This window comes from Alligator sinensis, unplaced genomic scaffold (genome assembly GCF_000455745.1).
Source record: "Alligator sinensis unplaced genomic scaffold, ASM45574v1 scaffold451_1, whole genome shotgun sequence".
NCBI lineage: Eukaryota > Metazoa > Chordata > Crocodylia > Alligatoridae > Alligator > Alligator sinensis.
Window position 1 is genome coordinate 2,327,488 of NW_005842097.1, and position 13,308 is coordinate 2,340,795.

Consider the following 13,308-nt stretch of genomic DNA (forward strand, 5'->3'; position numbering starts at 1 on the left):
AAGTAAATATATTGATATGTACAATACATATGCTCACAACAGATTCTTTTGCTTTGCCCTTTCATCAAGACCATGCTATTTTTATTTGACAGATGAGCTGGGATTAGAACAGTTTATGTCATAATATGGCAGTATATGACATTTGCTGTGGATCAGAAATAAACCAGAAAGATGAAATAGGCAAGATCATGTCAGTAATGTTAGGAATCAACACAAATGAAGAAAGAAAAACAAAACAGCACAGCATGGTAGCATTTGCACAGCAGTGTCTGTACATCTCTCAAACATAGGATGTTCTCCTTTCGTATACACCATTCACAGCTTGCTGATGGGAATTCATAGGGTCAATGTATGTTCTTAACACAAAAGGAATGAAGATCGACAGATTTTTTTTGTCTTATTATCCTGTCACTGAGAGACAGAGAGGCCCATCAGAATGAGGCTTTCACTTTTGCTTTGCTTATACAGCAGTTACGTATCTTGACAACACATAGCAAAGAGGCACTTCAAAAACGAAAAAACCCAACACATCAAGTTTTGGTTCGGGTACAAAAGACACCCATTACATTTCACTACCAAGCTGCATTGACTGCCAAGGGGTTTTGATTTTTCTAATGTAAAAGTAAAAGCAAAAAAGTCACCTTGGACAGATCTCCAGATATGCTGAGCACTTAAGGCCCTACTGACTTTACACAGGAGTGATAGTTTGCTCATCACTTCTGAAAATCAGGCCCCTTCAGAAGTTCTGCCAGCAGTAGAGGATCGTACCTTTTTGCCACATCCCAACATATCACAATACCTCAGCTAAAAATAAATGAATAAGGAAAACCTATCTAATTCAACAAGCTATTCTTTATCATCATCAGGGACCCTAGTTTTCTCTGATTTAAAAAAAACGCCCAATTTTCAGACGAAAAAAAGTTACCCCAAATCCACACTTTTCCGTGATTAAAATGAAACACCACTATATATCTGTATAGGTACCCCAAATCCACATTTTTCCATGATTTAAAATTTATATATCTATATAGTGGTGTTTCATTTTAAATCACGGAAAAATGTGGATTTGGGGTAACTTTTTTTCATCTGAAAATTAAACGTGCCTTTTGGAAGTACTAAATGACGGCGCAGTAACAGCCCATATTTGCACCGTGCTGGAGGCGTACAGTTATTTTTGGCTGCTATGTCACCAGAGCAATGCATCATAATGAGGGAACGTGTTGCTATGGCAATGTAGCGGAGGCATCATGGTTTTTGCTTGTGGATGCTATGTCGCTATATATATCTCTATATGGTGGTGTTTCCTTTTAATCACGGAAAAATGTGAATTTTGGGTTACTTTTTTTTCCATCTGAAAATTGGGGATTTTTTTTTAATCAGAGAAAACAGGATCCCTGATCATCAACTGATTTCAGATTGCTTATTGCGCCTCAGCTTTATTACCTTGTCCTTATGCCCTGACCTTACTGAGGTTTCATACCTGCTACCCTTTATTATTATAGGCCAGTAGACTGCTCAACAACAGAGGTCATTCTGAAATCACAAAGAAAAGCATAAGGAGGGAAAAATCAAAAGGGGGAAAGAAAATGACCACTGCTATTCCTCTGTCCCAATGTCTCATCTGATATTACTATTTAGAAGGACAATCTACCAATTTCATCAGTCACAACAAAGTCCTTAGTTCCCCAAAGGATGAAAATGACTTGCCAAAACAGTGACTTAGGAGTTCCAGCTCACTGGGCATGTCTACAGGTGTCTCGTCCTGTGCCGTCATGCAGTACTTCCAAGAGGAAGTACTGCATGACGGTGCAGCAATAGCCCATACTGTGGAGGCGCACAGTTATTTTTGGCCACTATATCACCATAGCAATGCGCCATAACGAGGGAATGTGTTGCTATGGCAATGTAGTGGAGGCTTCATGGTTTTTGCCTGTGGACACTATGTCACCGTAGCCTGTTGCTACAGCAACGTAGCATCATGTGTAGATGTGCCCACTAAGAGGCTATGGTCTATAGATTTGAAAAATTTTGGGAACAACAAAAACTCACATCGAGCAAACTTCAAGTGGCAACTGCCAAGATAAGACAGGCAGCTGGTCTCCTAACTCCTGCACACTGCAATCCCATTGCCCATTACCTGAATAGTCTGCACCCCATTAGGAATTGTCACTTCAACAGTTAGCAGTGCTACTACGAGTAAATACCATCAATGTATTTCTGTTACTCATCTCATGGGTACAACTCTTCAATGTGAAAATGTAAGAAAGAGACACTGACAGATACTAAGAAAGGAGGCAGTACTGCATTCACACTGATGAAAAAATACAGAGCACTTTGCCTCTGAAGTATTCTTATAAAGTAAGCTGTTTGTAAAACAAATGCCCTAGCAGCAAGGCCTGTTACATCTAGCGTGTTAAAGAGGCAACCCTTTCATTACAGAACAATTGAGATCTTGATTTGCTGACGCTATTTTTTGTAAAACCATAAATCAAAGTAAGTGGCTAAGTATAAGAAGTAATTATACGTAAATCTTCACTATAAGCTAAGTATGGGTTGGAGATTTTTTGTTTTCTTCCCAAGTTTGACTCTATTCTTATGGCAGAAACATAAATATAGTATGGTTTAGGAAGAAAGGGCACTCTCTATTCACTAAGCTTAAGACAAGATGAGTGTTTTTTCAAATACTGTGAAATTCAACCAATGTACAACATGAAAGAAGAATGAACTTGTTAAAGGAAGGAAGCAAGCTGCTGTGCACCAACTTCTGCTCATCATAAGCTGCTGGAAAACATTTTTAATGCAAACATGTAAAAGCAGAACAAAGCTGTTGAATGAGTAAAAGCATGCACGTGCCAGATGGCAAACTGTAATGGTTATCAGTATTGTTAAAAATAAAATTGTTAAGAGATTGAAAGGCTTGGTTGTAATGTATTCCATTCAACATGAAACATCATTTAGTTCACAGTAAGGAGCTCAACTTATGAAATTTCCTGCTTCCATCAAATACTAACCTAAAATCAACAGTGCGGTAACTCATAGTTTCAAAGTAGCTAGGGTCAGGAGGGACTAGATCAGATCATCTAGCCTGACCCCCTGCCACAGGCAGGAATGAATGCTAGGTTCACAAGACCCCAGGCAGGAGATCATCTAAACTCTTTTTGAATTTGCCCAAGGTAGGGGTGAGGACCACTTCCCTAGGAAGTTGGTTGCAGATTCTGGCCAACTCATGATGGTCATTCCATTTTAGACTGTCTTTTTTTTGCTCCCATTATTGCCCTTACTTCTAAACCTTCACACTTTGGCCCAAACTTCATAGCGCTAAATAACCTCAGTTATTTAGGTCCCTGTGGCCCTCCTTACAGAGCACTAAATAACCTCAGTTATCTAGGGAAATGGGTGCATTCAGCATTCCTCGGGAGATGCTCAAAATTAGTCCTTGTGGAATTTCACTAAGTCCAATAGGCCTTGTGTTCTTTCCATGGTTTACACGAAACATATCTGGGTTGTTAGGTAGCTGCTCTTTAAGATTAAAAGTAATCAATAAACTTGTGTTAATAACAACACGCAAGTTTTAATAAAACATTTTCCTTTCTATGCATTTATTTACTCAGGTGTTTGACACTAAGCCTTGGAAGCTAAACTGCATAGGCAGCCAAAACTGGGTTTAATTGTCAGACACCCAAAAGTTTGGAGGTACTTGAATCTCACAAGGTGGTTCACATATCTGCACACAGTATTTATTAAAGGTTTTTCCCTCCCTCTATACATAAATGGCAACCCTCACCATCTAATACTTGAACAAACAATTTAGTAGCAGAATAATTAGGAAATGTCTTTGAAAAGTCAAACTTGAAAATCAAATTGTGCTTTCTTAATTAAATGAAACATTTGATTTGTAAGTTAGATCTGTACTCAAAGTAGCCCTCTCTAATAAAGTATATATTGATTCATCAATTGCATTCAACAATTTTTACCTTCAGATATAATGCAATCTGTAATGATGGAAACCAGGAAATGACAATCAGCCTGTTATAATTTGTATGTTACCGCACAATGGTTCAGAACTAAAAGGGGCATCCACTTTGTTCTCTGTGCAGAACATATTGCCTCTTTCACTGAGAACAATTAACGATCAGTGTACAACATATGAGACCACCTTGAAAAAATGGTAAAAAATGCATTTTTTAAAATAAAATTGCATTATTTTGACATTCAAAATTTAGAAATGAAAAATACACCACCACTCTACCTGTGGCATCACAGATATTTAGCTTTTCTTGTTTACTTTTCATGTTTCAAAATTCTGCAAGTTTTCCATCAGCTTCACAAAGTCATGTTGCTATTTAAACACATACTTAATATCATCACAATATTAACAGGTTGGAAAATTTGATTTTGTTCTCAAATTTCAGCTGTAGCCATCTTTATGGCTGCCTACAAATATGACAGCAAGAATACTAGCCTAAAAAATGTTAACATTGTTTCAATGTGAAATTGCAACATTTTTACAAAAAATAGAAAACCCATCAATCTGCTTCTTTAATGTACTGCATTATGTCATATATAAATATGCATACAAAGAATATCTCTTAAATTATGGGTTTAATCCTATACTCACTGAAGTCAATGGCAAACACCCGCTAATTTATATTTTGTTAAGCTGGCCCTCACACCAGAACTTACGTGTGAAAACATTTTAGGCACAGAAACAGTTGAGATTCTTTGATTTTCTAAGTATTGTCATCAATGCACCTGTTCTACAAATGAGACAACCTGAGTAGATGCCTCAGTTAGCATGAACATTGTGTATCTATAATGAAAGTATTTTAAAGAAAGATTGTAATTGGAGAATTATATAAAACTAAGCAAAATAGTATTTGGAAAAAGTCACACAGCTCAATACATTATAAGCACATCACCTGGTAGGTTAAATTAAACAAATATAGTTAGATATCTAGGAGTCTGTCATGGAAATAAAGGAGAATATAAAAAAGATTTTTGTGGCACACATGCGAGTAGCAAAGCTCTATAGGTGTCATTGTGTTCTTGGCTGTACTCCAGATTTAAAGCATGGGTCTACTTACTCCTAATGGATACCTATGAAAAACCAAACTTGTTACAAAGTGCTGGCCAAAAACTCCCCTTTTTGAAAGAAAAATTGATATTTTCAGAAAATGACAGTATTCCTAAAACTTTTATTTCCATTAAAAAGTTCATATTGTCTTTAAAAAATATGAGCATTCAAAAACTGAAAGTTTCAGTTCAGGAATATCTCGGAAGACCAAGAAGATCTTGGAAGATGAAATTCAACATGACCCATAGGGGAAAAGAGAAGGCACTGCAGCAACATTTCTGAACTGGAATTTTCAATTTTAAACCCAAAAGTTTGGGCTGAAAATTTTCAGCTTATATGAAAAAATGCAGATTGTTAATTTTTACTGCAAAATCTAAAGGAGGAGGGGGGAAGAAGGCGGGGAGTGGGGGCAGGAGCCCTGGGGCTGTGCTCCAAAAGCATACACACTTTCAGTTAGGTTAGGGTTAGCCCAATCTACAATCTATGTACAGCATCTCCTTAGGTGAACTAAGATCAGGCGAGCCATTTCTTGCCCCAGCTGAACTACCCAAACATTGGACTGTCCACACTTAGACTGACCTAACCCTAGCTAGGTGACTCTAAGCACAACCTGTACATATACTCAAGGTAAATGTAGCAGTGACTGGATTTACAGGGAAGGGGAAAACATGAAGGGGGGAGGAATTAATTTGGTGATATATGATACTGAATAATATGAATTTAACTTAGGAGAATTTCTGTCAACCTCATTCAGACTATTCAGTTGATTTCACTGGCACTCCTGCTTAACTAACATTGAACATTAGTAAATATGGCAGAAATTGTTCCTTAATTGTTTTAGAATATTTCTTTACTGCCTCATAACTGTCGCGCTTATCAATAATGAGGGAGTCCATAACTTCTGAAGAAGTTTCTCACAGCAGCTAGAATATATTTTGTGTATGTGTCTGAAAAAAATCATCAAAGAAAAGATACCCAAAGGGAGTGGTGAATGAAGACAGGGAAAGTGCTGCATCAGTAATTTGCTAGCCATTTCTACTGTGCTTTCTGTTTTGAGGCAGCTATTCAGACAGTAGTTTTAATAGATAAAAAGTGGCAGAGATTTCAGAAGCTAATGGATGAACTGAACATGGGCAATGAAAGGCATTCCTTCACATTTGGATCTGGTTTTCATAAAAATTGCAGACGTTCCTAAACTTTTCCAATATGCCAGAAAGTTGTGCAGCTGTTTCCTTCCTGAATTCCTTCCAGATTCAAATGCAAATGGAAATAAAATTTGATGGCTTCACTATGTCATTTTGTGCTTCTATATACCATGCCATGCACATAAAGAAAATTGGCAGTTTTATCCTAGCTAGTTTCCTTTGAAATCAGTGGAAAGCCTAACATTAATTTAAGTGTAGCCAGACCAATCTTTAGAAGAGAACATGCTTAAGCATAGTAGGATGGGTTATTGTTTCAAAGCAGTGAGGAGAAAAGGAGTTATCATCATAAAAAGAGATACTAAAATAATATTTTATGTTCTATATTATTTGTATTTAAAATATTTAATGGAAGAGATCAGGTTATAAAAACAGAATATAGGTTAATACATCTGCAAAATACACAAGAAGCCAAGTAATAAGATTAGAAGTACTTACTGTTTGGGTCTACATTTTCACAAAGTTCTGTTTTTGCTTCCCCATTGGGCCTGTCACTAGGTTTGTGCGAAAGCCGCGATGACATAGTTGCTGCTGTCACTACGGCCTTGAAGCTGCGTTTCCGTTTCTGGACATTTAGTTCAGGATGGAAGATGATGATGTACACTTTCGGCATGTAAAGCATCCCCAGGGCCACTGAAGCACTTAAGTTCATGGATATTGTAAGTGTGGTAGTTTGTATGTAGAGCTAGGAGACATAACACATGAGACACTATTACAAATAAAATGACTTGGAAATGTGCAGTAAGAGCTAAAGAAGAGTCACTATAAATTATCATGCTAATTGAGTTGGGTTAAACTAAGCGGCAAGCATAGCACTTTGAGAGACGCATCAGAATGAGGGAAGTAGCTATAATACTACTGAAGTTGGCTTTGTTAATTTACTAGCATTGTGAAACATCTTTAAAGAATCTGCACCTAAAATCTGAACCCACAAGTTACGAGAACTCTTAACCACCAGCTGGCATCAATGATCATTGTGAGATATATTAGCTGAGACTCAACAACACCTGGGAGTATGTCTACACTCATAGGTGCCAACCTTGTTTTTCTGGTGGGTGCTTGCAGACATAACCTCCCCCCCCCCAACCAAAAAAAAATGGTGCTTTACTTTTAACTTGGTGCGTTCCCATGCCAAGCCCCATGCATGCCCAGAAGGGCCAGCACATTATTTCAGCCTGGCTTTGCAAAGATCAGATGCTTTAGTGGGGTTTTTCTGGTACTTTTATCTAATAGCTAATTGAGTTGACTTTAGCTAAAAGCACCATAAAGCCCCGCTGAAGCATCCAATCTTTACAGACACTGCAGAACCAGGCTGAGGTAATGCACTGCTTCTTCCAGTAAAGCATTGTGTTTTTTTTAAATGACTGTAAGCGTAGCTCCATGGGTGCTGAGCATCTGCTATTTTTTCAGGCGGGTGCTTGAGCCCTGGAGCACCCAGGAAGTCAGCGCCTATGTGTACACTACACTCTGAGATAGCGATATCAGAGTTAGGTCACATACTATAAGTAGCTTTGCCTGTGCTGAGCTCTGTGCTATATACAGCTATATTGCCTCCAGTACTTTGGCTAGCTCATTTAAAAAGCTAGTGCAAGTATCCATAAACCACACTGCGCTATGATCTTATAAAAGCTGTTAGTGTTCTCATTTATGAATATTGTGCATGTATTTAATTCAGTGTGTGAAGGTCAGACTCAGGTTTAAAAAATACCAGTGTAAATCTAGGGTTAGTGCCACTTCAGATGAAATTAGGCTCTGGCCATTATGAAAGACAAACTCCACTGATAATTTATAAGTGAGTATAACTTGCTAGGAAGTTTTATTACAGCTACCTTTTACTAGCATTGTGAAACATCTTTAAAGAATCTGCACCTAAAATCTGAACCCATAAGTTACGGAGAGCTCTTAACAACCAGTTGGCATCAATGATCACTGTGAGATACATCTGGGAATTTTTTACAGTATTTTCAGATTTCTAACTTTTATTCAAATACAGCTCTGTAATGATTTGTAAATTGGTGACATACAATTATTAGAAACAATGTTAGGAATAGGACTCAAAAGTATTGAAAACATTGCTACAGTGAGGAATACACAATGTGAGATACTTAATACACTTTCTACAAATAGGTGGACCAGGGCATGCTGTCTGTCTTCTTTTTAAGTTACCTATTCTGAGGATACTCTGAATATATGGAATGGAGCAAGACTCAAGACTGAAGAAGTATTGTTCTGATTGTGCAAGTTTTCACATAGGACAGCAGATCGGTGAATCTGTTAAAAAGGATGAAAATGTTTGACAATGCCCCGTCAAATATAAAACACATACTGCAGGGCCACTTGCAGGGACAACGATTACCCTGTGGATGAAGCTGAAAAGAACTGCTTCTGTGAGGCAATATTTTCAATACTGAAGCTATTTAGTGTAAGCCAGTCTGGGTTTATGATGCTAAGAAAAATGAATTAGTATAGTTTAATACCCACCTTGTGTTCATTTGTCCAAGTGCCTATATTCAGGAGAACCTGAATGCTTTCCAACTTGCTAGGTTTATCTAGACAGCAGTTGCTATTATGTTGATTAAGGACAGCAGGTGAAGACATAAAACATTTGCCCTATATGAGCATCTCTCTGCATAGACATAAATGACTGACAACTAGTGTTACTCAGCTTCTATTCACTCCATAGACAAAACTCATGTTGACTTCAACAAGAATAGTAAATACATCAGGATCTTGTGAAAATATATAGTGAATCCAAATGTCTTTCTGTATTTTATATATGTCAATATGTCTCTCTCTGTCTGAATGTAAAACACATGTCTATTTCCCTTATGCACGTGCAATTGCATTAACACTGGCTAGGGACAGAAGTTATGCATAAACCACTATAAGCGATCGGAAACTGGTTCAAATCTGTAACACAACAGAAGCACATAAAGCACTTTCAAAATGGCCAAAACCAGCTTAAGAAAAATCTGGATGGATGTAGCATCAGACTTAACTGATTAGGTTAAATCAGCTTATTGAAATTCTGTTCCAGATCCCCTCCATATTCAAGTTAACTCTCAGTCCTCCAGCATCCCAGGATGCTTTGCAAACCTCCCCCCGCCCCTTTGCAGGATGAGTGGGATAGCCGTGGCCTAAGCTGTCTGCTCCAACTGAGCAGGGAGATGTGCTCTAGCACCCACTGGCTTTTGGTGGGCTTCTGCAGGCATGTGGCTGCAATTCCAAAATGAAAAGTGAATGTCTGCTCACTTGCTTATTGGTTCAATCTATGCAGCTTAGACTAACCTGCAAAGATTGAATTGATTCAGTATTGGGCTTTTTGACTGTCTGTACTTAACCAGCAAGATACAAAAACCTTTGCATTGATTTCTTGGGATCCAGTTATCCTCTCAGTGTTGAACAGGTGTAGCTTTGAAGTCAGTGACATTACTCTAGTGCAAGTAAAAGGAGAATTGGGTTCCTTGATCTCTCTCTCTTTATATTAATATTATGCATAAATAAATAATCATGATAATTTGTCATTAATCACTGAGGAGTTCAAGAAAGGTAGGCAGACAGACAGCCTTTTAATTTTCAAAGTGCTCTGCAATATTTAACTATTATTAATTCCATGTACTGCTTTGGTAAGGAAGGCGAGTAAAATCATTTCTATTTAAAAAATGGGCTGTAGAGCATATAGCATGAATATAAGATGTAGGGATCCAGAGATCACTTTGCACCTGAATGTTTTTCTAACATCTCTCCCAACTACACAGTTGATCCAATAAAAGATATCAGCAAAAAAGTCATTAATAGTGACCATATATGCATCACCATTGACAAACTTATTTACTGCCTTTCCAAGGCACATTTCACTGACTGCGAGAGTTGTCCATGACAATGAACTTCCTTGATAAATGAAGACTAAAATTCTACTGCACTGTGGTAACCCATTGAAATTAAAGATGACAGGAGGACAAAATGTTGGAAGGCGGCTGCTGTATATCATTGATTCTCAGCTGATGTATATCACTGTGGCTCAACTAATATCGAGGAAGAGAGAAGGACTGCTTAAATCTGCTGGCCCAACGTCTTCAGCATAAACCAATGCTGGTGTAACTACAGAAGTTTAACAATCCGCTGACATGAAGAATAAACTCATTTTCATCCATGTTGACATGGTGTCAATAACTTTTTTATCTAGGCGCAAAAAATTATTCTTTTTGATTCCTTGAAAGTAACCATTAACATTATCATGGAAGGGGAGGCTAATGTATTATTTAGCTGGCGATATGTTTTACAGCACACTGTTCTACTCTGCTAGTGAAGTTCCATAACTTGCACATTGCAGGAATTTGGGAGGGTGGATTAGAAAAGAGCCTACGTAGAATGAGACAAGATGAGTGACACACAACAATTCTCAAGACAAATAGGAGCTTTACAGAGCAATGGGAAATTATCACACCGTTATTAAGCAGAACCTTAGTTTTGTGAGTTCTGATTCTGCTTTGTGGTTTTACTAGTCAAATATATGAATAGGGGTTTACAAGCAAAGATTCCATTCCTTACTTCACATACTTGATTAACTCTCAACACACATTTCTGATAAATTGAAATCAGTGTTTTACATACAAAGGGTAAAATTTAAGTTACAATGGAAACATACTTCCAGCTTGTCGTTTATGGATGGTCTATTTAAATGGAGAGTTGGATACTTATGAACACAGGCTTAGAAAGGACTTCCTTCTTGCCCGATATTTTGCAATCTATTCTTGAACAGAAGGCAGAAACACTCTCGGTTTTAGGTCTCAGTCCAGACCCCTATTTCCTTACGGAGTTTATAGAAAATGTACGGGCTACACAAATTACCAGTTCTGTGGCTAACCAGATATGAATCACTTAAATGAGGTGCTGCAGTTTTAAGGTCTAAAAATATATAAATTCTAGCTCCGTATATCAAGTATGCCGTACTGACATCAGCAATACATCAAATTTTGAAGGCATGTGTTTGAGACAGCAAGGCCCTAAGGATATCATTCAGATGCAAAGGCACCTAGATTTTATCATTTATTTTACATAAAAGGTTTCCATCTGAATTTTAGACTCCTGTATTTTCTTCTGGATTCTTGCTTTACTCATGCAAATGATGAAAATTGCCTAAAATCTCGAGAAGAAATTAAATTAGTCTTGAATAAACAGATACATTGATGGGCAATTTTTATATCACAGATATCATAGTATCGATAGGAGTATTGCCAAGAGTAGCTATTACTCACATGAATAAAGCAATGCATAACCAGGCACTTAACTCTTGTGCCATTTACTAATTGAGCAGCCGGTTGTTATAGTCAAGGATGTAGTGGTATTTCTCTTCTAAAAGCCTGGGATTTTAAGGGTCAAAATATTTCCTGTAAGTTAAAACTTGGCATAGATTGTCTGAATTCCAGGATCAAATGACTTTTTTTTTAGCTGATTTAGTTGTTACAAATCATGCACTGGATTATTTTTTCTTATGATTATGGAAAAAAAAAACTTTGGTAATACAAGATATTTTGGCATTTATATTTGCTTAGCCTGATTTATCTCAGCTTTGTAACTGATATTAAAATAGATGTTGTTACACATCATTCAGATGAATGGGGCAGTTTATAGCTCTCTCAAACTGTTGTTCCAGATTGTTTGAGGACAACGCCTCATTGCTTACATGATGTTACACAGACATAAAGGTGAGAAGCGGTTTTTAATGTAAGCCTGGAATCAGGAGCTATGGGACAGTGATTGTACTGTGCAACTGCAAAATGACGAAAAACAAGGGGACATAAATATAAATGCTATACTGCCTTTTCTCTCTCTCAGTGACTGCTATTGCCAAGTACACTGAAGTTGCCACAGCATTCTTTGTACAGGCAATAAAAAAGGGAGGGAAACATCACTCTCTTTCCTAAAACATGCATCCTTTTTGCATTGTATTTTTAGCCCAAACTTCTTAAAAAGAGCAACCACCTCATGCATCCAAAGTTATTTAGCAATGCATTCATTGTCCAAAGTAGTACAAAAGAGGCACAATAAGCTTTCAAAGAGAGAACAGCTGACTCATAGCTAAAAAAATCCCTCATCACACAAAAACTCTGTTAATGTCTTATGCAAACGGAAGGCCCTTTAGTTATAGCACCTATGCAACCTGCATTGATTCAAAGCTCAATCAGTTGCTCCAGCACCTTTAACTTCCTACATCCCACTGGGTATCATTTACATGTTCCCTACCAATGCCCTACTTGGCTGGTCAGATCTGATGAGATCAAAGTCGAAAGTAGCTATAACTTATTATTAGGGATAACAATACCAAACCTTAATAATGCCCACTTTCTGGCAGCATTTTCACTGCATTTCATAAATATATCCAGTGCAAAAATGAGCATGTCTCCTCTTTCTTTGGACAAGATGATTGATGGAGGTACCAGGCAACCATAACTTTATCTCAGCAACCATACCTTCCACAAGGATTAAACCTTTTTTTTCTCCCTGAGAAATGTAAAATATTACATACAAAGCAATTCTGCCTGCTTTCCTTCACAAATCCGGCTCAGTAATCCTCTTTCCATGTTCACTGGGTTTTTCCAAATGCCTCATTTCCAAGGTGCCTGTAGCTGACTCCCCTGATCTCTTTCTCTCTTCCACATGGGTACAAACAGACGTCATTTTTTGTTGCACCTTCAGCTGTCCCAGCACAGCTGATCCGACCGATCAGCAGAAATGCACATTACTAGAGCCACTGTCCGACTGGTTCAAGCCCCTGCCACTTCCCGGGACTTTAGGGATCCAATCCCATGGGACGTGTGTGTGGAGGAATTACTAATGTTTCAGCTAATCAATAGTAATTGTTTCATGAATCTGTTCTATCCCACAGGAGATGGAAACTAAAACAGGACAGTTTATCCAAGAATGAAACCAAAATGTTAAGTTTTTGCAGTTTAGTTTCTCCTTGCTACAAAATAAAGCAGACGCATAGAAGAGTGAGAGTGGAGTAGCTGACACAGGGTAAACCTCTTT

At 37.7% G+C, this 13,308-nt stretch overlaps 1 protein-coding gene across 1 annotated transcript in view; it reads right to left on the reverse strand.

The window, feature by feature from the left end:
• The window catches only part of GRM7 (glutamate metabotropic receptor 7), a 176,644-nt gene that overhangs the window by 54,524 nt on the left and 108,812 nt on the right, over positions 1-13,308 (reverse strand). The window contains exon 5 of the mRNA XM_006024157.3: positions 6,715-6,961. Coding sequence (XP_006024219.1) covers positions 6,715-6,961 — 247 coding nt within the window. The remainder of the gene's footprint in view (positions 1-6,714; positions 6,962-13,308) is intronic.